At 40.1% G+C, this 27,935-nt stretch overlaps 2 protein-coding genes across 2 annotated transcripts; one reads left to right on the top strand and one right to left on the bottom strand.

The window, feature by feature from the left end:
• Positions 1–1,651: 1,651 nt before the first annotated feature.
• On the top strand, positions 1,652–12,560 carry slc24a5 (solute carrier family 24 member 5). The gene is made up of 9 exons (XM_047363661.1): positions 1,652–1,946; positions 3,977–4,156; positions 6,529–6,612; positions 6,784–6,887; positions 7,038–7,138; positions 10,079–10,362; positions 10,472–10,678; positions 11,471–11,572; positions 12,013–12,560. The coding sequence occupies exons 1-9, from the start codon at positions 1,790–1,792 to the stop codon at positions 12,333–12,335; spliced, it is 1,542 nt and encodes a 513-aa protein (XP_047219617.1). The 5' UTR covers positions 1,652–1,789; the 3' UTR covers positions 12,336–12,560.
• A 371-nt stretch (positions 12,561–12,931) lies between these two features.
• On the bottom strand, positions 12,932–27,482 carry myef2 (myelin expression factor 2). Its single transcript, XM_047363660.1, has 17 exons — positions 27,274–27,482; positions 24,876–25,078; positions 24,076–24,128; positions 23,218–23,225; positions 23,033–23,126; positions 21,186–21,377; positions 20,953–21,106; positions 20,822–20,871; positions 20,666–20,726; positions 20,313–20,414; positions 20,073–20,114; positions 19,908–19,994; positions 19,745–19,816; positions 19,504–19,548; positions 13,944–14,122; positions 13,469–13,520; positions 12,932–13,306 (listed from the first exon to the last, which is right to left on the bottom strand). Exons 1-17 carry the CDS (start codon positions 27,381–27,383, stop codon positions 13,143–13,145), a joined length of 1,668 nt encoding a protein of 555 aa, XP_047219616.1. The 5' UTR covers positions 27,384–27,482; the 3' UTR covers positions 12,932–13,142.
• Between the last annotated feature and the right edge of the window lie 453 nt (positions 27,483–27,935).

The raw sequence follows: 27,935 nt of genomic DNA, 5'->3' as shown, positions 1-27,935 counted from the left end.
CGCTTCGACCTGCAATGAATGATGGGAAATGATGGGCCGCGAAGGATACTCACGACCCATCCTTCAAATCGGGCAAAATAAGGACACATTTGTCGGCAGCATTTGAGGGAGTCATGATTCATGAATTGGGACAGCCTTCGTCGCCGCGCTGTAACGTAATCGGCCTACAAATACGGCCTTCGAAGGATGCAGCCCTGAGGCTGACTTCCGGGTCAGCCTCGGCGTTGGTACATTCCTTTTCCGGTTGATTTTCTGAAATGTAAAAGTGTTTTCTGAAATGTAAAAGTGTTTTCTGAAATGTAAAATGTTTTCTGAAATGTAAATTTGTTTTCTGAAACGTAAAAGTGTTTTCTGAAATGTAAATTTGTTTTCTGAAATGTAAAATGTTTTCTGAAATGTAAAAGTGTTTTCTGAAATGTAAAAGTGTTTTCTGAAATGTAAAAGTGTTTTCTGAAATGTAAAATGTTTTCTGAAATGTAAATTTGTTTTCTGAAACGTAAAAGTGTTTTCTGAAATGTAAATTTGTTTTCTGAAATGTAAAATGTTTTCTGAAATGTAAAAGTGTTTTCTGAAATGTAAAAGTGTTTTCTGAAATGTAAAATGTTTTCTGAAATGTAAATTTGTTTTCTGAAACGTAAAAGTGTTTTCTGAAATGTAAATTTGTTTTCTGAAATGTAAAATGTTTTCTGAAATGTAAAAGTGTTTTCTGAAATGTAAAAGTGTTTTCTGAAATGTAAAAGTGTTTTCTGAAATGTAAAATGTTTTCTGAAATGTAAATTTGTTTTCTGAAATGTAAAAGTGTTTTCTGAAATGTAAAAGTGTTTTCTGAAATGTAAATTTGTTTTCTGAAATGTAAAATGTTTTCTGAAATGTAAAAGTGTTTTCTGAAATGTAAAAGTGTTTTCTGAAATGTAAATTTGTTTTCTGAAATGTAAAATGTTTTCTGAAATGTAAAATGTTTTCTGAAATGTAAAATGTTTTCTGAAATGTACATTTGTTTTCTGAAATGTAAAAGTGTTTTCTTAAATGTAAAAGTGTTTTCTGAAATGTAAAATGTTTTCTGAAATGTAAAATGTTTTCTGAAATGTAAAATGTTTTCTGAAATGTACATTTGTTTTCTGAAATGTAAAAGTGTTTTCTTAAATGTAAAAGTGTTTTCTGAAATGTAATATGTTTTCTGAAATGTAAAATGTTTTCTGAAATGTAAAATGTTTTCTGAAATGTACATTTGTTTTCTGAAATGTAAAATGTTTTCTGAAACGTAAAATGTTTTCTGAAATGTACATTTGTTTTCTGAAATGTAAAAGTGTTTTCTGAAATGTAAATTTGTTTCGGTACTTGTAAAAGTGTTTTGCAACCCCGGCCACCGTAGGAAACTAATCCATGGCAGCGTTGCCCCCATAGCCTCAACTCCAGACCTTTCATTGTAATTCTGTCACCACTGAAAAAATAACATATTTCCGCTTGTTTAAAAAGTGGTAGTGGGTGTTAAAGCCTGCTTATGATGAATTACACCCTATGATGCGCCTCAGGCAGGAGTCTGTTCAAGTCAAGTGGAATGACTCGCAACTCGTGATCACCCCCCTCTGTAGTACCACCAGACCTTAAAGGATGCTTCCCCCCTTTTGATAATCTCTCTGTGCAGCTTGTAGTTTAGTGTAGCGTTAGATGCAGCCTTTGCAAGCAGTTCCAGCCCTCTTTAAATCTCTGCAATCTAATTAAAGAGATACATATGATTCTTTGGAAAACTTGCTAATTTCAGTTTATTTTATTTATCTGTTAAATTATTATGGATAAAGTTTCAGCCGTGCAGAAGAAAAAGAGAAAGGATTTCATACCTTACTTTTTGGGCTTTGTCCTATTTTTGTATGCCTTTGTTCATCTGGTATCATTTACAGCAAAAACTGCTCAGGAAAACCACTATGTCAGGGTGCGCCGGGCTCTTGGTAAGCAGATGCAAATATTCTGATTTGTGTGAGTGATTAAGGTTTTGTTTTCTAATCAACAGAAGAAGCTCTGTTCAACTAATCCCTTAGCAAAAAAAACCAGCAACATATGAGCATAAATGCCAGGGCTCATATCTTACTTTAAAATGATGGGGATGGAATTACTTAGCTGGATCAGATATTTCAAATTTGTTTGTTTCAAGCTTTGTGAGATACATTTTAATTGAAAATATGTTTGTGGTATTAAAACTTTCTCACTGAAGGCATCAAAACTGTAAATGAACACACATGGAATTAGGTAGCAACAAAAATTGTAAAATAACTTTAAATAAAAAATTTTTTTATTTTAGATTCCTTAAAGTAGTCGCCCTTTGCTGTGATGACTGAAATATTAACCTTTGCTCGTCTCAATGCACCTCTGGAAAGTTCTTTCAAGACTCTTTAGAAAACCATTTCTGGTGATCACCTGACAAACCTCATGGAGAGAATGACAAGAGAGCAAAGCAGTCATCAGAGGAAAGGGTGGTTATTTTGAAGAATCTAAAATATAAAAATGTTTAGAGTTATTTCACACTTTTTGTTTACTGCCTGATTCCATCTACAATTTAAATAGTCATGGAAATAAAAAGACCCGCTAAATGAGACCTGTGACCAACTCATGACAGAATTTGATCAGTATTTTGAGACTGAAATATGTTGGTTTTGCTGTAGCCTTTTGATGTTGAAGAATAGCGCTGGTGGTTTAAATAATACCATCACAATGTAACATCTAGGCCTACTTTTCCTTAGTGAATGCGAGAAAAAAGTTTCCACCTTACATATTTTTTTAGAATTCAAATATTAGACTAACAAATTAATCAGATGGAAACACTGGAAAAACAAAAACCTGCATTGCGTAAATTAAAGTAATGGTTGTTAAAGCTGATTCAGTTTCAGCGTTCATTTTCCTTGAGCTCTCGCCTGCTATCACTAAGAGTAAATCTGATTAACGGGAAATAAAGTTCAGCCATTCTAGTGGATTTTCCTGACATTTGCTCATTTACGTTCAAGTCAAAGCTGCAGATTGCAAAGAGGTTTTAAATATTTCATCAATAAACATCCCTGAACAAAGGTTTTAGCAAGGAGAAGGGTCAAATCTTGCTTTTTAAATTTGTAAGGTGACCTTGAGTGCTTTAAAATGTGCCTTTAAATTAAATGTAAATTGTTAAAAAATACGTTATAAATGCATTATATATCTGACTACAAGGACATTGCGAAACAGACATTACAGATACTGGACATTTCCTTTTCTTTCAAAACGATTGTGTGTTTTTCAATTGCATTGTAAATGATAAATTTCACATTTCATGTGGAAAAAACTTGATTTAAGACTTGAAATAATTTTTTACATCACAACTGGTTGGATATTTAAGAAGGGTGTATACACTTTTGACAAGATGGTAACAAGAATGCATTATTAGAGGTGGTCAACACCTGCCTCCACCCCTAAACACAATGTCTTTATATTAACGTATTTCTTTAGCGAATGACCAACTATCACCCAATCCTGAATGTGCAAACCCAAGGGTTTTCTGCTCAACACAAACGTTAAATATTACTTCAACTTGAGCGAGTTTCTGTTTAATAAAAAAGCTATAGCTTTTATAGCTTTATTTCAAGGAGCACATTTTTAATTTAACATTAGAAAACATAAAATGTAACCAAATGTAATGGTTCTAAGAAGATTTAATCATGAAATAAACATTAGTCAGGAATTTTATTTGGAGTAACTTCTATCAAGAATTTTTTCAAGAATTCAGATAATCTTGTCGGATTCCCAAAATTTTTTAAAAACATTTTCAGAATCAGAATCAGAAAAGCTTTATTGCCAAGTACGTTTTTGGACATACAAGGAATTTGTTTTGGCGTAGTCGGTGCAATACAATACAAATTAAACAGTATAAACATATCTACAATATAATATAAATATATGTGCACAGTTTTAATGCTGACCCATAAGCAGTATGTTTCTGTGTTTTTTGTCATTTTAGAGAATGAAACAGAATGCATCGCACCACAAGCCTCTGAGTTTCCTGAAGGCTTCTTCACAGTACGGGAGAGGAAAGACGGGGGCTTGGTCATTTATTTTATGCTCATATTCTATATGCTTTTGGCTGTTTCCATAGTCTGTGACGATTACTTTCTGCCATCTCTAGAACTAATAAGTGAACGTAAGCTCAATCAATATCTTGTTTATTATTTATGTGTTAAAGGTGTGCTTATGTCAGTTAATATCATTGAATTGTTTTATAACCTTATTTTACTTGTACTTAAGTTATTAACGAATCAGGAGTTCATAAGATCATTTTTTTTATTTAATTAAATGATTTAAAGGGGACATATCATGCAAAATCCACTTTTTTAGCCTATAAATATATTTTGTTGTGTACTTGGAGTCTGTAGGAGTGCAGAAAAGTTTATTTTAGTCTCTCCAGGTGTTGCGGAGATATCTTTATATTCTGTCTGGGTAATGTTTTTTAAGTCCGTTCAGTTTTCTTTATCATCATTACGTCACAGTATTTGCTGCAGAACAGCTAAACAAGGTCATGGACTTCCGACTGATCAGTTTTGCGTATCCGCCATATTTATTTCTTGCTGAGATTTTGTAGTCCAAGCCCAAGTATGCTTACGCAAAGAGGATAAGTTCGGTTTGTTTGTTAGGTGTATAAACCCACGCAATTCATTACACCGCCCCCCAACATCACAAACTCTCCGCAGTGCTTTTTCTGCGGTGCTAGGTAATTGTTATCAAACTACAACAATGGCCGAACAGGTCAAAGTGGAGTGTTCCTTGACCTGGAGGAGGGCGGGGTGTGAAGTGCCTCAACAACATTTAAAGAGACCGTACCAAAATGAGCTGCTCTCAGTCGCACCTCAGAAAAGAGGTAAAAGAGGGGCTTGTGGAGCTACAATAACAAGGAATTCAGACCAAAGCATTGTAGTTCCACTTTATTTAGAGCACAACCGAATGATTTAAGTATGAAAAGGAAGGATTTTAAAGCTTAATTTGTCCCCTTTAATGTTCAATCCGTCCTAAATTATATGAAGCACTTCTTATTTTAAATAAGTGTTACACAACTCCCTAGATAGTATCTTTTGAAATGCTCTTTTTTGGGGGTGGATGTGTTGCTCTATCCTCAAGTCCAAATCACACTCTGTATGATTAATTAAAGTGAAAACAACATAGTGTTCAAACTTCCTAGCAGCCTATGACTTTCGTTGCCTGGACAATTGTGATCACCCGCGTGTTTTAAAGAGGCTGATTGTGTGAGCAGCACTCTGTCCTGGGCTTTGTTATAGAACCTCTGCTGAACTTCTGATTATTGGTTCTGAAGCAGTCGCAAACTCACTTCCATTATGTAGTTTCTGTTTCGTGGTTAGCTTGCCATTACAATCTGTCTTTCTATTATTTTACTTTATTTTATTACTTTTCAAAAAACTAAAAGATAACCTTTCTATAATATAATTTAATAATAAAATAAATAAACTAAAAATAGACAACAAAACAATTTTTAAGCATCATATTATGTATCGGTCACAGAGCGGTATAGTTATTGTCATATTAGAGATGTTAGAACAGACAAACAGAGCCGGCCCAAGGTTGTTATGGACCCTAAAGCAGAATATGTTTGAGGGGACCCACTTCCTGTTAAGGCCCTACCTCACCGATGAGGAAAGCACCAAAGTTTATTTTATATTGCTCAAGCTTGATTATTTGCACCTTGTGCATTTCACACAACTTTTCAGCCACAATATAAATTAGCTGTAAAACCGAAAGTGCTAAAGATTTATGAGCGTCAGTTCAAATTACCTTTTAACTCAATAGCATTTGGGATAAAGTGATTAGAAGACAACAGCTGCAAAAAATTATTGTGGATTCAAAGCTATTTTTCTGGCATAACTGTTTGGTGTGACTGTGGTGTAAATACCATTTGAGTTTCTTCCCTCCTTCCCAGCATTGCCACACAGGAAGTGTCAATTTTACAAACAGTAAATCTGGAACTTATTTGTTACATTAATTTGCCAAATAGTTGCATAACAAAACGTGACCCCTGCAGAGATACAAGCAGCAGAAATGACTACATTCATAGCAATTTACATTGCTATGAATGTATGAAATAAATTATGACTGCTATAGCTTACTTGTCAAACTATAAACATTTTCCTTTGCATGTTTACAACTGGGGCATTTCTCAATTTTTTATGAAGAAATTAATTTTACATCTAAAATAATTCTAAATATTCTAAGATCTATAATCTATGTGAGAACTAAAGTACGTCTTGGGGCTCCCTGCTTAGTTTGCTTATGTCTTGGGCCGGTCCTGCATATAAATATGCAGTAGTAAATATTCAATATTCATATAAGTATTCAAGTAGCTTAATAGATTTTTTTCTATTTGAAACTAAACAAAGACCACAATAGATGGAGGGGAACTTTTTGCTAGTGTCTTCAAAAACATGAGGTCTAATCTCTGAGCCTGCATTAAGTGATATTATTATGTGCATTTTGAGGTGATGTTTTTATTTCGTGGGTCTCTCTCAGGTCTGGGACTGTCTCAGGATGTGGCAGGAGCTACATTCATGGCCGCGGGGAGTTCTGCACCTGAACTGGTCACAGCTTTTCTGGGTAATCATGCATAGGAACAACATTTGTATGTATTTTACACACTATGTAGATGATATGGTGAAGTGTGACCTGGTATCCTTGCATGCTCTTTGTCTTTTCAAATATTGATAGTCATACTTCCTCATTGCTCCTGGATCCAAAGCCAAACATTTTATGCGCTTCTTTTGATAGGTGTGTTTGTGACTAAGGGGGACATTGGAATTAGCACCATAGTGGGATCCGCTGTGTACAATCTGCTCGGAATCTGTGCAGCCTGTGGACTTTTGGCTTCTATGGTACATTTTAACACAAACTCACAGATCCCAGTAGAGAGTACCCTTTTACCACCTCCTTGTGTATGAGAGCAGTATCTTTACTGGTTCAGAGTTCCTGGCCATTGTGCTTTGTGTAAAAAATAAACCATTTGTTTTTGTTTCCTTTATCAGGCAGGGTGTCTCACCTGCTGGCCCCTCTTCAGGGACTGCCTAGCATACGGAATCAGCGTTGCTGCTGTTATTGGGATCATTTCCGATAACAAGGTGTTCTGGTGAGTTTGTGTGTGTTTGATTTATATGCAGTGACTCAGCAGCTGATAGTTACATGATCTATAGACCTTGCACAACATATGATGGTTGTTATCAAAGAAAAATAAATTTGTTTATTGCAAACCCGTGACCTGGAAAATGTGAAAATAGTTTAAGAAAGAAATGCACAGTCCTCTTACTATCTTTCATTTTTCTCTTTGACAGTTTACAGCCATCTGGCAGTCCAAAAATAAAACAATCAACATGACACTTCAAACGTGTGGTAAAAGCTTACATGATACACATGTATGATATATAGAAAAATACGCACAATATCTATGAACAACCCCTGCTAAAACTGCTAAAATAAAGTTTGGGGAAATATATATATTTCTTTGGTTGAAGAAACACTTATTGTTAGGTGCTGCCGTAGTTTTTGGCCTTATTTTGTGTTAGGTTTGCCTCAGTAGCTCTGATCTGGGAGATACAAGCAGATTTGCTAGTTTTCTTGGTGCTAACTATTATCTGCTTCTCTCTATTTTATGGATTCCAAAAGTAAACGAACTTTACAAATGCAGGTTGTTCAGTGGAGTACTAAATGTGTTACCTCAGACCATTGGTAGTGCTAACCAATAGTTCATACCTGCACATTTCACTTTGTTTTATATGTGCAGCGGTCATATTGAATACTGAACAGATGGCAGCTCGACTACCTCCAACACCCCAAGACAGGATTCCGATTTCAGGGGCATTCTTTTTGTATTTCCAACTGGAAATTTGGAAAAGCAAAGAGAATACATCATTATACTGGAGATCTATTAACAAGTCAAAGTTCCTTAAAGTGTGTAATGTTGTGCTCGATTTGTCTCAGAAGTCACATCTCCGATTTGGCAATAACACTCACCAGAATTAAGCGTGTCCTATTCGCAAGCCAGAAAAACAGTCGGCTTTGCTCATTGTTGTGGCGCTAACTATTATTACATTACAAAATAATAATGTATTTCTCCCCATTATAAAAAACAAGTTCACAAATTGAAATTGTTCAGCACCATGTGTGCCAGTGGTTTAAATAGACGCAAACCACAAATCAGAAGTGCTAATAAATAATTTATACCTGCTACTTTCATTACATTTATAACGAGCAGTGGGTGTACTAAGTACTGATCTCTGGGCTTTCCAAGTCAGAATGACACAGATTTACTTGTGTGTTGGCTTAACACGCTACAGTGCAGAGAAAAAGTGTTTGCCCTGTTACAACTTTTAGTCATAATAATATAATATAATATAATATAATATAATATAATATAATATAATATAATATAATATAATATAATATAATATAATATAATATAATATAATATAATATAATATAATATTAATTTGTCCCTCTTGATTTTGACCAGGCCAGTCCAAAACCATATTTTTAGACATGGACTTGCTGGTGTGCTTTGGATAATTCTCCTGCAGCATAACCATGTGATCGAACTTAGGGCTGCGAACGGACAGCGATTTAATAAGGATTTTTTGCTAGAGATCAAAAATCATGCTTCCATTAATTATGGCAAGTTATCGAGGATATAAAACACCACGGATGTGTTTTTGATGTTGTTTTTGGGTTCCTTACTGGCTGAGTCATCAATACACTCTTTAGTAGACAGGGCACTCCTGTGAAGATTCCATGTTTTTTCCATTTGTGGATAATGGCTCTAACTGTGGTTCCCTGGAGTCCCAAAGTCTTAAAAATGTCAATGTAAACCCTTTCCAAGTTGAAAGATTACAATGACTTTGTCTTTATCTGTTCTTGATATTCTTTAGATCAGGGCATGGTGCTTTGATTTTGAAATCATTTTGCCCATTTTATGTTGTCAGACAGGTTATGTTTAAGTGATTTTATGAGTCTACAGATCTGGCAATAATCAGACTTGAGGGTGGCTTGTGTAACTGAACCAAAAAATGTGGGTAATTACAATTAATTCATAATTACATAGTGAGGCAGTTTCATTTTTTTCAGTTTCTCATAGGTCCAGGTTGGTTTGAATAGCCTTTTTCCCTTCATAAATGTATTAATCATTTAAAAATGTATTTTGTTTTTACTCATTTTCTTGCCTGATATTAAAGTTGTTTTGATGATATGAAACATTTAGCAATACCAAAACAGCAGAAACTAATGGAAGCTGTAAGGGGGGAAATACTTTTTCCTGGCACAGTTTACCCATTATATGGAATAAACATTTAGTAATTGGGCTCAAAGGTCATGGAAACATTCCAAAGGTGGACCTTGCTTTTAGCGTAAATACAGATAATATGTGAGGTCACTTCCTGAATTTAAGCAAGCAAATCTAACCTCAGGTTAAGAACTAAGATCTTCCATCGACCCATTTGCTCTCAGAAGGGGCCTTTATCCAGCAGTAATTGGATGAGAGCCAGGTACGCCCCAGTCAGGTTTCCAGTCCCATACAGTGTAACATAGAAACCAATGTGCACATTCAGACCTCAGGACAATTTAGAGGGGCCACATCAACCTAACTTGCAGGTTTTTAGATTGAGGAGAAAAAAAAGCGGAATATGGTATAAAGCCAAAGAGTTGTGGATAGAGTGAAGCACCCTTTATCTATGACTCTATGCCTACTTGTTGGGATTTCACTTGTGATTTGGAGCTGCTTCACTAATCTGGGTCCAGTTTTAGCAAAAGCCAGTGCCCCAAAATTTAATTTCTGACCTGAAAATATTTATAGACCTTTTTTTTTTATCTGTAGACTTTGTCTTCTTTGTTGGCATAGACTGTCTATGTATGAGAGGGTCAGGGTTTATTGGGCTCAAGTTGTGGGTTAGTATAACAATAAATGCACAAGACAGATGGGCCTTTAGGATATTCTGAGAACGGCCTCCCACAGAGATCTGAGGCTGTTCATAAAATATATCACTGTGGGACTTCTCTTTCACCCTGTATGTACTGTTGACAGGTACGAGGCAGCCTGTCTGCTGCTGGTCTATGGGGTCTATATTGTGGTTCTGTGCTTTGACCTCCGCATCAGTGAGTTTGTCCTAAGGAAGTTGAGCCCATGCTGCACCTGTCTAGATCCAGCTTCTGCAGAGAAGCATGAGACGCAGCCTCTAATGGGCTGGAACATTGACACCGGCCTGCGAGTCGGCGGACGCTCCAGAACAGACAGCGGTATCTTTCAAGATGATTCTGGCTACTCTCACCTGTCGCTTAGCCTGCATGGTCTCAATGAGATTACTGAAGGTACAAAATGTAGCTTTTTAGAGCAGCAGGTCATTCTCAGCATGATGTGTCTCTGACAGCAGTTCTAATCCTGTATCACAGAGCTAGTTGTCAACCTTAATCCCAACAGAACAAAAAAGTGTCTTTGCTGTACCAGAGAGTGACCTTAAAAGGATCTTATGGGTTTTGTCTCTGCCTCTCATCACGCTGCTCTTCATTACCATCCCTGACTGCAGAAGACGCTTCTGGAAACAATGGTTCATGATAACTTTCCTCATGTCAGCAGTCTGGATCTCAGCCTTCACGTACGTGCTGGTCTGGATGGTCATTGTCGTAGGTAGGTTGCCTGTTTTAAAGAGGTCTCAATACAATTCCTTTTTTTATTGTTGTAAAAGCATTTATCGACACATACAAAGTTCATAAACTTAAACTGTCCAAAATGCACATCAAGAAATTGAAATGGCAGTGCTCTCCTCCAGAGTTGTTCATTTTCAGTACAAGGAAGGCGTAAACCAGCATCCATTGCAAGCCATTGTGGATCACAAGTGTTTGAGACTTGTGAAAAAAACGTCTAAACTTTGCAGAGTCACATGTGGATCTGCTGGTTAATTCCTGAGATGCCATTGTCCCATGGAATGTGGGGTTACTACAGTGTAGCTCCAGTGGGCTATGTGGCTAACCAGTCATACCAGGATTACAGCCCTAACCCTGAGGAAACCGAGTCATGTGACCACATGATGTACATACATGACCTGGCAACTGTTATAAGAACAGAATCAGTCTCTATTTACAATAGGGATGTGAACTACAAAGCTGAACCAAGATCTGGCTGGCAGGACAAAGAAATCATGTGACAGCCGTAGGTCTTATGGAGCGTAATGAGATTAGTATACCTTCAGACAAGCACACACAGAAGAGCCAAGACAAAAAACAATAAATTATGTACAATGTTTTTATACTGAAGAACTACAAAACTGATTGTTTCAGATTGAAGATAGCTTACTATAAAGACTAACAACATGAAGGGTTTACATAGTTATCACACTCCGGAGGGTCTGTAGAGACTCAATTAGGTCCTGCAAAGCCTGCATTTGTTGGAGTTTCAAAGTTTTTGCTGTTTCTTCCACAGGTGAAACCCTCAGCATACCAGATACAGTTATGGGACTCACTTTGCTCGCTGCTGGAACCAGTATACCCGACACAGTAGCCAGTGTGATGGTGGCTAGAGAAGGTAATATTTAGAGATGCACGATATATCAGCATTGACGTCGTAACGGCTGATATTAGTCATTTTTGAACATATTCAATCGGTCCATTAAGTAAAACTGGTCCAATTTAAATAACCAATATTTACCAACTTGTTGCGGTTTGTGCTTCTGGAGGGGGAGACGGTTGACCATGTGGTATTTGTTTGGGCATGTGAGAGTGATAATGACGCAGTGCAGGATGTTTCACTGAAGCAGAGAAGCACTTTCAGCGGTGTGGTTGATTTTTCACGGTGTCGGAAAGGTAGTGACATATATATATCGGTAAATATTGGTTATTGACCATAACAGCGATATTGGCCTGAATTTTTATATCGGTGCATCCCTAGTAATATTGTCACAAAATGTACACGTGTGCAAACAGGACATCGCCTTTTATCATCTAACCATGTTTTCTGTTCATCAGGAAAAGCTGACATGGCCATGTCCAACATTGTGGGCTCCAATGTCTTTGACATGCTGTGCCTGGGCCTGCCGTGGTTTATCAGGACTGCCTTTGTGGAGACCAACACCCCAGTAGAGGTTAACAGCACTGGACTGATCTTCGTTTCATCCACGCTACTTCTGTCCATCGTCTTCCTTTTTGTAGCAGTGCACATCAACAGATGGAGGCTTGACTGGAAATTGGGAATCATTTGTCTTTTTTGCTACATTGTCTTTGCCATTCTGTCCATTTTATACGAGTTAGGGATTATTGGGAATAATCCCATAAAAATGTGCAGTGACTGAAACCAGACATTCTCAGGACTGAAGACATACTTTCTGAGACTAACAGCCCCAACACCCTGAAAAAACGTTAAGCTGAGATTAACAAATATCAAGGAGCAATGGCACTTGTTGCAAAAAATACCTCGCATGCTTGGTTACCACTCTAGATCTTTATGTATTTTAACAAAAAGTGGAAACATGAGTTCTAATAAACTTTGTCCAGAAATAAACCAAACCTTTTAAGAACTGTCAGCTCTTAATGTGTTGGTGAGTCAGGAATGCAGCCTGATAAGATTTTATGAGCAAAGATGAAAAGCCATAAATAGTAAAAACTTTACACTCATCCTGTTACAAACCTAATCTCTGACATGTCAGTCAGGTTTATGATAAAAGCTAAAAATACAAAGAAAAATCATCAGAAATTGGGATGGTTAAAACAATGGGAGTTTATCCTCCCCCCTTTCCTAAAATGTACAAAATTATGCAACTATTAGTGCTCGGAAGTGCCTCTGGTAAAATCCACATGAATTTGAAGGTGATACACAAGGGTGTTGAGAAAAAAGCAACAGAGCAAAACCTTTGGTTATGGTTACAAGTTGAAGTTTACAAGCACACAGTTTAAAAATTAAAAAGTTTATTTGTTCAAATAAACTGCATGACAAATCATAAGTGGATCTATAAAACAAAGGTAAAACAGCCATGTACTACATCAACAAAACAATTGAAACCTGGGACACATGAAGTCATAGTGTTTTTAAAACAAAACAAACGATGATTGATGCGGGCCTAAAAGTGTGAAGCGTGTTAACTAGAGCTTCTAGAAAATCTCTAAGCGTTGCGATCAATGCGGACGTCCACCTCTCTGCCATTAATCTTGGTTCCATTCATCATTCTGCAGGCCTTCTCTGCGCTCTCTGGACAATCAAATCTCACCGTCCCACAACCCTTTGACCTTCCGTTCTCCATTTTGATTTCTGCGAACATTACCTGACCTGCAGGAAACAAGAATCCGCAATGACTGAGTGACACAAGTAGAATGTTTCAAAATAATTATTGTTAAGGCTGTATCTATGACCCAATAGTTAATCGATCAATCACAATGACATGTCAAACGATCAAACAGTTTGTTAAACAACAAAAAATGTCATTCATACCACAATGACTGAACTTGTCTTTCAGCTTTTGCCATGTTAGGTCATACGACAGCTGCAACACAAATTTCTCAATCAGTATGTTGGAAAGAACAGAAAGCAACAGTAGAATGAACATAAGTATGTCAAATAAAGATGCACCAATCATTCGGCCATCTCAAGACCTGCAAAGTTTTCTGTGATCAGCTCTGATTGGAAGGTCGAATACTCAAAAATGTGGCAATTTTTTTTTACTATTCCGCTACAAAACATCAAATCTAAGAACTCCCACCAGTTTTTTTCTGCAAGCAAATCAACTACATGTACTTTGAAATAGGCAGGAATAGCCCAATCAGTGCATCTCTAACATACAAGTAATATCCATACTGATAAAATGGAAAAAAAAAAAAAACTATTTAGATTCGAGCTTCATTACTAATATTTATTAAACATACATTTAGCAGGCTTTGGAGCCTTTAGCCACCTGACCCACACTTACATTTCGCACAAATATCTGACAGCCGCCTTTGGACGCTGAGCCCCTGTCCGACATGCCTCCACCCATGTGTCCGCCGCCTCCGTAGCCTCCGAAGCCACGGTTCATCTCCATTCCTGACATGCCAACACGGTCAAAGCTGGAGCCCATTCTGTCCATGGACATGCTCCCCATTCCACCACCTGTTATACAGAAGCACACATCCGTATCTGCTTCAACAGGGTAACAGGTTTCAGGACTGCTTTTCTCTGCAGTTTTTAATTACAAATTTATGAGACTGGGATTTTAATCAAAAATATAGAAATGAAGGAGGATACAGATTGTCACACAAACTGCAATATTTTTCTTTTTAGGGATAACAAACTGCAGGCAATAGAAATGTGGTCATGAAAGCCATACACACGTGGACAAAACTGCCTCGGTTAATGAAAGAAAAACACACAGTGGTCACAGAAATAACTTGAATCTGACAAAGGTAATAATGAATAAAAATTCTATGAAAATGAACAAATGAAAGTCAGACATGCTCCAACAGAATTATTTAAAAAAATAAACTCGTGAAACCAGGCTGGACAAAAATGATGGTACCCTTAACTTAATATTTTGTTGCACAACCTTTTGAGGCAATCACTGCAATCAAACGATTCCTATAACTGTCAGTGAGACTTCTGCACCTCTCAGCAGGTATTTTGGCCCAGTCCTCATGAGCAAACTGCTCCAGTTGTCTCACGTTTGAAAGGTGCCTTTTCCAGACGGCTTGTTTCAGCTCCTTCCAAAGATGCTCAATAGGATTTAGATCAGGGCTCATAGAAGGCAACTTCAGAATAGTCCAATGTTTTCCTCTTAGCCATTCTTGGATGTTTTTAACTGTGTGTTTTGGGTCATTATCCTGTTGCAAGACCCATGACCTGCGACTGAGACCAAGCTTTCTGACACTGGGCAGCACATTTCTCTCTAGAATCCCTTGATAGTCTTGAGATTTCATTATACTCTGCACAGATTCAAGACACCCTGTGCCAGATGCAGCAAAGCAGCCCCAGAACATAACAGAGCCTCCTCCATGTTTCACAGTAGGGACAGTTTTCTTATATTAAAATATGCTTCATTTTTCCGTCTGTGAACATAGAGCTGATGTGCCTTGCCAAAAAGTTAAATTTTTGTCTCATCTGTCCATAGGACATTCTCCCAGAAGCTTTGTGGCTCGTCAACATGTAGTTTGGCAAATTCCAGTCTGGGTTTTTTATGATTTGTTTTCAACAATGGTGTTCTCCTTGGTCGTCTCCTATTAAGTCGACTTTGCCTCAAACAACGTCGGATGGTGCGATCTGACACTAATTTTCCTTGAGCTTGAAGTTCACCTTTAATCTCTGTAGAAGTTTTTCTGGGCTCTTTAGTTACGGTTCCTATTATCCGTCTCTTTGTTTTGTCATCAATTTTCCTCCTGGAGCCACGTCCAGAGAGGTTGGCTACAGTCCCATGGATCTTAAATTTCTGAATTATATCTGCCCCTCCTTGAACCACCACCTTAACGTGGTGGAGGGGTTTGAGTGCTCAAATGATCCTAGAGGCTATGTTGTCTGGGGCCTAAATGCCCCTGGTAGGGTCTCCCATGGCAAACAGGCTCTAGGTGATGGGTCAGACAAAGAGTGGTTCAAGAATCCCTCATGAAGAAAAAAAATATCGAGGCACGTGACGTCGCCCGGTACGGCGGAGCCGGGGTCCCACCCTGGAGCCAGGCCTGGGGTGGCCGGGTTGCTCCTCGCGGGACCCGGCCGGGCCAAGCCCGAACGAGAGAGGCGAGGCCATCCCCCAGTGGGCCCACCACCTGCAGGGGGAACCGTGAGGGACCGGTGCAAAGAGGATTGGGTGGCGGACGAAGGTGGAGACCTCAGCGGCCCGATCCCCGGATGCTTAGGATGGCTCTAGGGACGTGGAATGTCACCTCGCTGGGGGGGAAGGAGCCTGAGCTTGTGCGGGAGGTCGAGAGATATCGACTAGAAATAGTCGGGCTTGCCTCCACGCACAGCGTGGGCTCTGGAACCCATCTCCTTGAGAGGGGTTGGACTCTGTTCTACTCTGGAGTGGCCCACGGGGAGAGGCAGCGGGCTGGTGTGGGTTTGCTTGTTGCCCCCCAGCTCAGCCGTCTCGTGTTGGGGTTTACCCCAGTGGATGAGAGGGTTGCATCCCTGCGCCTTCGGGTTGGGGAGAGGTCTCTGACTATCATTTCAGCCTACGGGCCGAGTGGCAGTGCGGAGTACCCGGCCTTCTTGGCGTCTCTGTCGGGGGTGCTGGATAGTGCCCCTCCCGGGGACTCCATTATTCTGCCTGGGGGACTTCAACGCCAACGTGGGGAACGACAGTGACACCTGGAGAGGCGTGATCGGGAGGAATGGCCTCCCCGATCTGAATCCGAGTGGTGTTTTGTTATTGGACTTCTGTGCTAGTCACGGATTGTCCATAACGAACACCATGTTCAAACATAAGGGTGTCCATCAGTGGACTTGGCACCAGGACACCCTAGGCAGGAGATCGATGATCGACTTTGTTGTCGTATCATCAGATCTTCGGCCGCATGTTTTGGACACTCGGGTGAAGAGAGGGGCTGAGCTGTCCACTGATCATCACCTGGTGGTGAGTTGGATCCGCTGGAGGAGGAGAAAGCCGGACAGACTTGGCAGGCCCAAGCGCATAGTGAGGGTCTGCTGGGAACGTCTGGCGGAGCCCTCGGCCAGGGATGTATTCAATCCCACCTCCGGGAGAGCTTCGACCAGATCCCGGGGGATGTTGGAGACATAGAGTCCGAGTGGACCATGTTCTCCGCATCTATTGTCGATGCTGCTGCCCATAGCTGTGGCCGTAAGGTCTGCGGTGCCTGTCGCGGCGGCAATCCCAGAACCCGGTGGTGGACACCGGCAGTAAGGGATGCTGTTAAGCTGAAGAAGGAGTCCTATTGGCTGTGGTTGGCTTGTGGGACTCCTGAGGCGTCTGACGGGTACCGTGAGGCCAAGCGTGCTGCGGCCCGGGCTGTGGCAGAGGCAAAAACACGGGCCTGGGAGGAGTTCGGTGAGGCCATGGAGAAGGACTACCGGTTGGCCTCGAAGCGATTCTGGCAAACCGTCCGTTGCCTCAGGAGGGGGAAGCAGTGCTTCGCCAACACTGTTTACAGTGGGGGCGGGAGACTGCTGACCTCGACTGAGGACATTATCGGGCGGTGGAAGGAGTACTTCGAGGATCTCCTCAATCCTGCCATCAAGCATTCCGTGGTGGAAACAGAGGCTGGGGACTTGGGGTCGGACTCTTTCATCACCCAGGCTGAAGTCACCGAGGTGGTTAAAAAGCTCCGCGGTGGCAAGGCTTCGGGGGTGGATGAGATCCGCCCTGAGTACCTCAAGTCTCTGGATGTTGTGGGGCTGTCATGGTTGACACGTCTCTTCAACATTGCGTGGCGGTCGGGGACAGTGCCTCTGGACTGGCAGACTGGGGTGGTGGTGACCGGAGGGTGTGTTCCAACTACAGGGGGATCACACTCCTCAGCCTCCCTGGTAAGGCCTACGCCAGGGTATTGGAGAGGAGAGTCCGGCCGATAGTCGAACCTCGGCTTCAGGAGGAGCAGTGTGGTTTTCGTCCCGGCCGTGGAACACTGGACCAGCTCTATACCCTCTACAGGGTACTCGAGGGTTCATGGGAGTTTGCCCAACCGGTTCACATGTGTTTTGTGGACCTGGAGAAGGCATTCGACTGTGTCCCTCGTGATGCCCTGTGGGGGGTGCTCCAGGAGTATGGAATCGGGGGCCCTTTACTAGGGGCCATCCGGTCCCTGTACGAGCGGAGAAGGAGTTTGGTCCGCATTACCGGCACTAAGTCGGACCTGTTCCCAGTGCATGTTGGACTCCGGCAGGGCTGCCCTTTGTCACCGGTCCTGTTCATAACTTTTATGGACAGGATTTCTAGACGCAGACAAGGGCCGGAGGGGGTCCGGTTTGGGGACCAGAGGATTTCGTCTCTTCTTTTTGCAGATGACGTGGTCCTGCTGGCCCCCTCTAGCCAAGACCTACAGCATGCGCTGTGGCGGTTCGCAGCCGAGTGTGAAGCGGCTGGGATGAGGATCAGCTCCTCCAAGTCCGAGGCCATGGTACTCGACCGGAAAAGGGTGGCTTGTCCTCTTCAGGTTGGAGGGGAGTTTCTGCCTCAAGTGGAGGAGTTTAAGTATCTCGGGGTCTTGTTCACGAGTGAGGGAAGAATGGAGCGGGAGATCGACAGACGGATCGGTGCGGCTGCCACAGTAATGGGGGCGCTGTGCCGGTCCATTGTGGTGAAGAGAGAGCCGAGCCGAAAAGCAAAGCTCTCAATTTACTGGTCGGTGTACGTTCCTACCCTCACCTATGGCCATGAACTTTGGGTCATGACCGAAAGAACGAGATCCCGGATACAAGCGGCTGAAATGAGCTTCCTCCGTAGGGTGGCCGGGCACTCCCTTAGAGATAGGGTGAGGAGCTCGGCCATCCGGGAGGGGCTCGGAGTAGAGCCGCTGCTCCTCCACATCGAGAGGAGCCAGTTGAGGTGGCTCGGGCATCTATACCGGATGCCTCCTGGACGCCTTCTTCGGGAGGTGTTCCAGGCACGTCCCACCGGGAGGAGGCCCAGGGGACGGCCCAGGACACACTGGAGGGACAATGTCTCTCGGCTGGCCTGGGAACGCCTTGGGCTCCCCCTGGAGGAACTGGAGGAGGTGTCTGGAGAGAGGGACGTCTGGGCGTCTCTGTTGAGTCTGCTGCCCCCGCGACCCGGTCCCGGATAAAGCGGAAGACGACGAGTACGAGTACGAGTATCTGCAACTGTAGTCACAGGAACATGAAGCTGGTTGCAGATGGTCTTATAACCTTTACCATGGTTATCTATAATTTTCTGACCTCCTGAGACAACTCTTTCCTTCGCTTCCTCTGGTCCATGTTGAGTGTGGTACACACCATGTCACCAAACAGCACAGTGACTACCTGTAGCCCTATATATGGGCCCACTGACTGATTACAAGAATGTAGACACCTGTGATGCTAATTAATGGACACACCTTGATTTAAAATGTCCCTTTGGTCACATTATTTTCAGGGGTACCATCATTTTTGTCCAGGCCTGTTTCATGAGTTTATTTTTTAAAATAATTCTGTTGAAGCATGTTTGAAAAGCAATGTCTGACTTTCATTTGTTCATTTTCATATAATTTTTATTCATTATTACCTTTGTCAGATTCAAGTTAAATCTGTGACCATTGTGGGTTTTTCTTTCAATAACCGAGGGGTACCAACAATTTTGTCCACGTGTGTACATTGTTTAGGACCAACACTAATAAAACTAGTTTTACAAGTCCTAATGCTCAAACCTTTAATAAAAATATTCATTCGAACCCTGCCATCTTGTTACAGACCCTACTGCAGTTTAAAAACATCTAAAATGACTGTACAAGGTTATGTTGTTATAGCGAGCAGTTGTGTTTTATATTAATATGCATTTAGGGAGAGGGACAGTTATGAAACATCAGAGTAGCTGGTTTGAATGGCTGCTGTACCTAAGCCACTTCCCATGTGTCCCATGCCTCCACCAAAACCACCACCTAAAGGACAGAAGGTATGTTGGTCCAGATTAGATCATATTTAACAAATAATTCACTCAACAAAAGCTAGATATGATGGAAGGAAACTCAAAGAGATCATAAAACTAAAAAAGGGTTTTAATAAATAATAAAATACAGCCAACGTAGTTATGAATGTGAAAGAAATTTGACATCTACAGATAAATATCAACCTTACCCATTCCTCCAAAAGAATCCCCAAATCCTCGGCTCATGGGCATGTCAAAGTCCCGATCCAATCCACCCATTCCTGGTGGATACATATCAAAGTGTCCAGTAAATCTGTATGTGGTTAAACAGACCCCAATCTGTGTGCAGTTCCAGTGAAAATGCTCACTTACCTCCCATTCTGCCAATTGGTGCCATGTCTCTGCCTCCAAAGCCGCCCATGCTATCCATGCCGCCATAGCCTCCACCCCCACTCATGCCTGTTAAAAACAGCACCAAGTAGAATCAGTTAAGTCACGTTAACAAGGAAGACTAATTTAAAAACAATAAGAGCTTACCTCCTCCAAGCCTGCTCATTCCTCTGTAACCTGAATCCATACCTGTGGCAGGAGAAAATCTCAGTGAGGCTACATGTAAGTGCACAACAGATGAATATATTTAGGTAAAACTTCTTTAAACTGGCTTGTATTTGCATCGAAATAAAAGCAGCAAAGTCAAATCATAAGCCACGGAAACATGCACCCAGAGTCTATGCTTCTTCTGCATTTTGGCCTTTGCAAAAGCTAGTTTTGACTGACCTCCAGGTCCCATAGAGCCCATTCCTCCTCCACCACTAAGGCAGTTTGCATTTATAGGCTGCCCCCCTGGCCCAAGACCCATGCCAATACCAGCTAGGCCCCCTGCAACACAGCAAAAAGGAGAATAAATCTCAAAATAAAGGTTAAAATCTTAAATCAACTGCAACTTTCATGGTACAACTAGATTTAAACAGTAATCTCAGCTGTTTCACACCTGCTTCCAACTTTTGGACAAATTTTCAAACTTTACTTTTACTTTAACGGTACTTTTTAATCTACCAACATGTCTAATATTTTCTAAAGCTGTAATTATAAAAAATATATATACAATAGAGCTCAAAAGCTTTACTTACGTGGCAACTGTGGTGCTTTTTCTACTGGATGGAAATCATCAGGGGGAAGAGACTTTTCATCCTAAAAAAGGTCCATATTTTAAATGTTAATTTTTTGCACTTTACACTCTTTGCAAGGGTTTAAATACTATTATATCAAATAAGATTTAAACATACAATTTTAACATGCATCTGCCTTTCAAAGAGCATCTGTCCATTGAACATGGCTGAAACAGGAGTTAAGGACAAAGACAAAATTAAACATTTGTCAAATGTGTGTTTTATAATGTTCAGTTTTTAAAGGATACATATGGCCTGCACAGCTTCCAGAGGCTGCTTAAAAGTCACTGTTCCTAATCCGCGGCTCTTTCCATCTTTGTCCTCCCTCACATCAGCTCGTTTCACCACACCTGCCATGCTGAACACCTCCTTCAGCTTCTTCCAGCCCACTTTGAAGTCCAGCTGGAGAGCAGAAACACAACTGTGCCTTTAACCAACTCTATTATCTAGAATGAGCAAAGGCTCGTGGCTTTCGTCTTACATTAGCCACAAACACTGTGGTCCCCAGTCTTCCAGCCTGCAGGGCGTGAATGACCTCAGGCGGTATGTTGGGGTTGTTGGCGATTGAAGGTGGAATGCTCATCCCACCAGGCCCCATGTCCTGCCCATGGCCCCCATGCTGACCTCCATCCATGCGCTGCAGAGCGCGCCAGGCGCGCTCACCATCAGGGTCCTGAAATAAGAAAAACATACATGTTTTAAGGCACAAACAAAGGAAGCACAATTTGAGGGACATACAAATAAAATAATCTGCACAGTGTGAATATCTGCTAACAAAGTTAAAGTTAGCATCTGTTTAGGGGCTTCCCGTTTTCAACCAAACTAAAGCAATATTTCAGGAATTTTAAATGAGTCTGGACTACAATTGATCATTTCAACTAATAAATTTATTTCAAGTAATAAAATAATTGTCCATTCCACACCACCTGCTATAGAACCACATGTGTGTATGCTTTCATATAGCAATGGGTTCCCTGCATTATCTATCCGATGTCTGAATCAAGATTTATATGAAAGTGATCTCAAGAAAAAGATATTGTTGGAAAACCTTTCAACATTTCATACATAGCTTCTCATTATACCTAAAGCTAACGGGCACTTTTGATTAAAAAGTTCTGAGGGGCGAAGATTGTCACTTGAGAAAAGAGTTTGGAAGCTGCAATGTTTTTCTTTAAGGACATCAACAATGTGATCATGAGAGCAATCCAATTTTAGATCACTTCAGCAGACATTGGCCCTGTCCCAATTCCCACACTACACCCCTCTATGAAGTGTGTACTTTGTACAAGTGCATGTAAGGGTTGAAGTGCGCAGGTTACAAGCGTGCAAAATTGGAGAATTGGGACAATAGGGGTTACGTCATCAACTTGCACCTCTGTACTGTAACTGCAACATCAAAAAGGGCGGGAACCAGCGATGTTTTCACAGTCTTGCTGCTAAAAAAACTATTTAAAACTGCAACAAGCAATTGTTTTGAGGAGAAGAAAGTGAAGGAAGCGACGGATGTTTATACAACAGACTCTCGCCACGTCAGTGTTTGTTTGAAAGGTAACTGTTATGACCTACTGACTGCCCAGACTCACCCTGAACCCAGTGGTATCTTACAATGTTGAACCTGGAAAACCAGTAAAAAAAATATTTGTCGGCTTGCTGTCTAAAGTTTACGCAGTTCTTATTATTCTGATTTGATGGCTGGTTACGTTGACGGTTATGATTGGTTTTTGCTCAGAACGTCATCTGCAGCAGTGAATTGTGGGTAATATACTTCGGCGAAGTCCGCTTCGATGCGGGCTTTGCCGAAGGGCGGATGTGGGGCACAAAGGGGGCGGGGCTAAGGACGACTGGAGAATTGGGACACACTACGCACTCGAACCCATCAATGGGAACGCGCAATTCAGGGACACAAGGGTGGAAGTGCAGGTATTGGGACAGGGCCTTTGACGCATAAATTACTCCTGTTTTCATGAAAACAATATATCCATTACTGACATGATTGATGTCTTGTTGCAGATTCCACTGCAGTTACAGAAAGGTAAAACTGTTCTAATCTTCCTAAAATATTTTCTCAATCTTGTAAACCAATATTGTGCTTAGTCTTGATAGGTGTGTCGTTAGACCCCTAATGCAATTAAAATGCTATTAAAATATGTTATCTCTGCATATTTTTAAAACCGCTTACATTTATTTCCTAAAAATTAAGATGCTAGTAATAGTAAAAAAAAAAAAAAGAAAACATTCAGGAACTACTGCTATCATCACAACGAAAATGTTTAGACACAAAAAACAGGAGAAAACAACAAAAACACCTAAACTATAATTTATTCTCACCTCTTTGATGTTAAGTGGTCTTCCACTTAAGTCGTGCTTATTCATAGTCGACACAGCCTTCTTAACATACTCTTCATCTTTGAACTCTACCACACTGTTAGAGGGAAACGAGGAATCAACTTAAAATAGCTGCATGAAAAATTTATAAAGATATGTGCTTAAAAAAAATAAAAGTAGATTCTTACCCACAACCCTGATCAGGAAGCAGCAGGAGAATCCAGGACACACCCAGGGAGTGAATAAAATACATTTAATATCATGTTTAAAATCAAATGGGACAAAATATCAACAAGTTTCCACAACATTCAGACATTTGTCAAACTATGCAGATTGGCTTGAGCAGGAGGATTTGGTTGTGTTTGCTGAAAACTAAAAAAAACTACAAAACAATTCATGTTTTTTACAGTTATTTAAACTGATGATATACAGTATAGCTATACATGGCATTTTGGTTGAATTTCAATTTAAAAAGCATTCTTATGCACAGCATGTTACTACCTTACTCAATTCTTTAATCTGCAACACAATTACAATAATAAAAGAAAATGCTTCAGTTTTAACCACTAAGGAATATTACAATGGTATGCAATTATTTCTCTCAAATGCACTTGTGCATATTTATATAACACTGAAAAAAAATGATTGTTCAAAACATTTTCGCTCCACTGAAGAGAAAGCTGTGCCATATTGTGAAAAATATAGATTCTTTGACATGAGGCTCAATCAATCTGATAAAAATCCTACAACCCATATTCCAGTTTGGAAAAAATGTCCAAAACAAAACTTTTAAACCAATTTAAATGACAACAACAAATGCAAAGATTTACTCTTAGGAGTACTTTACACTACTTTTCCAAAAATCAACAGGACATCTCCCATTTCAATGAAAATCGATCTTTATCCATCTATTAGGCTCTAAAGACAACATACAGTATCTCCACTTCAGTAGAGCCAAAGGATCAGAACCTAAATGATGACATGATTAATGAGAGCCTGCTGAGGGCATTTAAAACCTCGTGCAGCAAGTTGGCCACATCACTTACCCTTGACTTTCCTTCAGCATCCTTAAAGAGCTCCACGTATGTAACCTCACCAACTACATGAGACATACAAAGGAAAAATACCAAAAGAACAAAGCAATTTAAGTCACCAAGTCTTCAAGTTGCCGCTGGCCTTGGCAATGCCGCTATGGATGGAGATGTCCCTTTAATGATAAACAGTCAGCCCAGACCAACATCCCACCAGACAACACCATGCCTTTCCGGGCAGTGACTGAGACAGCCAAAAGGCCAAGGCCAGAGAGAAACACAGCTATAATAAACCTGGGAAATTCAAAACACTTCAACATGATCAGTTTAGCAACAGATTCCATTCATGGCAGGAGGAGTTTTTTACTGTCATTTAAGCTGAAAAAGGCTTCTTGACACCCCCCTAGGTGAAAGGTGAAAACATTACAACATTTTAATTCACGTCAAGATTTGCCTTGCAGCAAATACAACAAATAAACATTCAACAATCAATTCAAAGACTGGTTTGGATTCATTTTGGAGCTGACAGTCCCCCAAAAAAAACAACAAGGTAACCAAGTTCATCTCCCTTTTATCACATATCAGTCCAAACTGAATTGTTGTCCATCCCAAGAAATTTGACTAAAACACCAATAACGTAAAATCGCACTATTTTGCTTCTTCATTGTTTTGCTCTAAGAACTACCAGAGAAACTTCAAACAGAAAGACGCATACTAGTAGGAGGATGTTCCATCAGATAATTAGAAGATCGAGAACATCTAATCAGATCAGATGATAAAATGGAAGACCCCTTCCCCATCACTGGGGACATTACCTTTATCACGCATGAGATCTTTAATTGCCTGCCACTTCATGTCATAAGGTATATTGCTGATGAACACTCGGTTCCTATGAGCACTCTTCTTCTCTCCGCCATGTTTCTCCTTGTAGGGATGATAGCGACCTTCTCTTTTGCTGCTGGACGACTTCTCTTTCCCATCATGCTTTTCTTTGCTTTGCTTACTTTCTTCACTGTCACTATAAAAAGGGATAAGAGCCACACGTTAAAGAACTGCCGGTCCACTGTTAAACACATTGTGGTCATGCAGATATGCAACAATAATACCTGCATTTTTATTATGTTCCACACTTTAGTCTTTACATTTAAATAGTCCTCCTGCTTAACAAAGAATAGTTGAGAGACTTACTGCAAGATAACTACCCAGTAAAAAAAAAAAAGCCTGACCCATTATTATAATTCAGCTTTACAGTTAATACAATATCTACATATTATAACAGAAGAGTGGTGGCAATGCAGTGATGATGAAAAAGAATGAATAAATGAAAGTGTGGCATAAATGCAAACACTACTATTGGTACATTTATGTTTGTGCAGTGTTTGAGCTTTGTTATCTCTGCAACAACCGTACACAAAACAAATTCTATGTCCTGCAAAGATAGAAGGGTGGCATGAATCTGCAAGGTAGCAGATCAAAATGATTAAACTAAAGGCTAAGTTGTAAAGCGCCACGCTTGATTTAGATGACCCAACATCCTGGTGACTTTGGATTTAGTTATAGAGGTTTAGAGCTGATGTTTCGGAAAATCAAAGCAAATTATGGGTGGAATCAAATAATTTTCCATGCACCATTTCCTACTTTCCGTATATATACAAACATCGAAATTACAACATAAAAACATACTTTACTTTTCAAGACTGCAGAAAAGTCAAAACCAAAGGTCAGCGGTCAATGCAATGCCAAATTCAACTTTAATCCAATTAAAATTTAGTCCAGTACAGTCAGATGATCTTCACTATAGAGGTAGTGAAATATATTTTGTTTTGTAATCACAGATGCTGATATTTAGTAACCAAGGGTCAATGGCCAATATACTACACAAATTATATTTGTTTAATTTGTTTTCTTTTTTTAATTTGGTATTGGAATTTGGTTTTAATCTTTAGGTATGAAATATTTGTGCAGTACTAAGCTGAAGGAAACATCCTGATGCAATTTTCATTTAGAGATTTTACAAATATGGTTGTGGGAATATATCAGGTAACTAAATTTTTATCATTTTTATCCAGCTTCCATCCTTACTAGTTGGTTGCAGGTTTTAAACTTTGACCTTTCTAAGGATGTGACAGTAATAGACTTAAATGAAGGATTATTATGTGAAAGCTCCTCTTTAGAAATGTTTACAAATCGATGGCACTTCACACACATCCTCTACAATTAGACTGGCACGAGGGTGGGTCATTTGTTTTACACAAATACTGTGTAAACCTCCAGATAAATACTGAGCTACTCTGTTTACTGGTTGTGTACACACAATAGTGACCAATGATAGCGGAAGAAAAATAAAATAAAAATAGCCAAAATCTCCCTAATTTATCTTCTGGCCAATATAGTATTCTACCTCTAGATTCAAATCCAATTATATCCAACCGGTTCACCTTCACTTAATCCATCAACAGTGATATTTAGAAAATCGGTAGTACAAAGAAAGTAATTAAAAATAATAATAAAACAATTTAAAACTGATTGTTCATGCCCAAACTTAGCAAAATAGAAATTAGATTATGCATTAATGTGAGAAAATGCGTTTCGATCTTTATCTGTAATACGTAAAACAAGTATGTTTATGTTATTTTTAAAGAAGTTTGTCCCTTCTCTGCTTAATAGAACATTGTTGGTTTCATTTTTCAGAGGGGATCTGCAGTATACTGAGTTTTTGACAAACTAATATGCAGGTTTATCATCATTGGGGAGCGGCTAATTTAATGTATTAACACCTGAGGGCCACAGAAGACACACCTATATGGGCTGATGTTGATGCGCCGCTGAGTTGTTGTCGACCTCGACCGAACAAATTTGATGAATGAGCCTAATGTAAGCCCAATATTAAACTAAAGTAAGTTATTTTCCAAGCACTCAATTTCAATTTTCCACAGCGCTCAATAGCTTAACCAAACTGACAACTAGCATAGCTTGCCAATTGCTGTTCCATCTATTTTGACAAGAGCGCCGCGTATTATTTTAATCTGTAAGGCATACTTTCTAACTTTGGATAGTATATAAAGAAAACATTCGCCACACAGGTTGTGAAACGTATTATATCTTTACAGCAGAAGTTAGTTACAGCTAACAATAGTTAGCAACGAAGCATCCATTTTAGCTAAAGAGGTTAGCAACTCACGTACGGAGGAGCACGGCAACATTGTTACTCACGTTTTCACGCCGTTGGGTGTTTCCTGCGATGTCTCATCCGTCTCGGAGAGGACGGATGCGGTAGTTTCTTCCTGCTTTGCCTCCTCATCGGTAGGTGTAACGTCTGCCATGCTGAGATTATCCTAAAGGTCTCACACACTTTAAAAGATGCTGCTACGCACTTGAAATGTGCAGGCTTTGTTCTTCTTCTTCTTCGTGGTGTGTGAACCTGCCGGTTTGCAAGCAAACTGAAAGGCTCATTACTGCTTCCTATAGGGTGAAAGTCAAATTTATTTACAAGGATATTTTAAATGGAAAAAAATGACAAAAGTTGCATAATTAAGAAGGATTCAAATAGAAATAATTACAAATCACATACATGACATAACCTGTCCGTATCATTGCATTCCATCAAGGTATAGGTAAGCTTCTTGAAGAGGTTTAATCCTCTAAGACACTGCACATTTCAACTATTTCAAAGAAGGCAAGCACATGATCCCACGTCTCAAACCTCAGAATACAACAACTGGTCCATCCTAAGGACCAGATGCAATCAAATAAACAGGACTGCAAAGACCACTCTGAAGACTCATGTCTCCGCACAGGATAGAAAATTCCACGGCCAGGACTCAGCAATCCACACCTACCTGAAGCAGAACCATCACAGTTTTGAAGATCAAGAT

This window comes from Girardinichthys multiradiatus, chromosome 4, assembly GCF_021462225.1.
Source record: "Girardinichthys multiradiatus isolate DD_20200921_A chromosome 4, DD_fGirMul_XY1, whole genome shotgun sequence".
Lineage (NCBI taxonomy): Eukaryota > Metazoa > Chordata > Actinopteri > Cyprinodontiformes > Goodeidae > Girardinichthys > Girardinichthys multiradiatus.
This window is presented reverse-complemented; position numbering and strand designations above follow the sequence as displayed.

Excerpts from the sequence above, each read along its gene's own strand:
- slc24a5 (XM_047363661.1), top strand. The coding sequence starts at position 1,790 with ATGGATAAAGTTTCAGCCGTGCAGAAGAAAAAGAGAAAGGATTTCATA. Across the intron at positions 10,679-11,470 it reads CTGGATGGTCATTGTCGTAG|GTGAAACCCTCAGCATACCA; the intron begins GTAGGTTGCCTG and ends TTTCTTCCACAG. Across the intron at positions 11,573-12,012 it reads TGTGATGGTGGCTAGAGAAG|GAAAAGCTGACATGGCCATG; the intron begins GTAATATTTAGA and ends TCTGTTCATCAG.
- myef2 (XM_047363660.1), bottom strand. The coding sequence starts at position 27,383 with ATGGCAGACGTTACACCTACCGATGAGGAGGCAAAGCAGGAAGAAACT. Across the intron at positions 20,415-20,665 it reads AAAAGCACCACAGTTGCCAC|GGGGCCTAGCTGGTATTGGC; the intron begins GTAAGTAAAGCT and ends GCTGTGTTGCAG. Across the intron at positions 14,123-19,503 it reads ACACATGGGAAGTGGCTTAG|GTGGTGGAATGGGGAGCATG; the intron begins GTACAGCAGCCA and ends TCTGTATAACAG.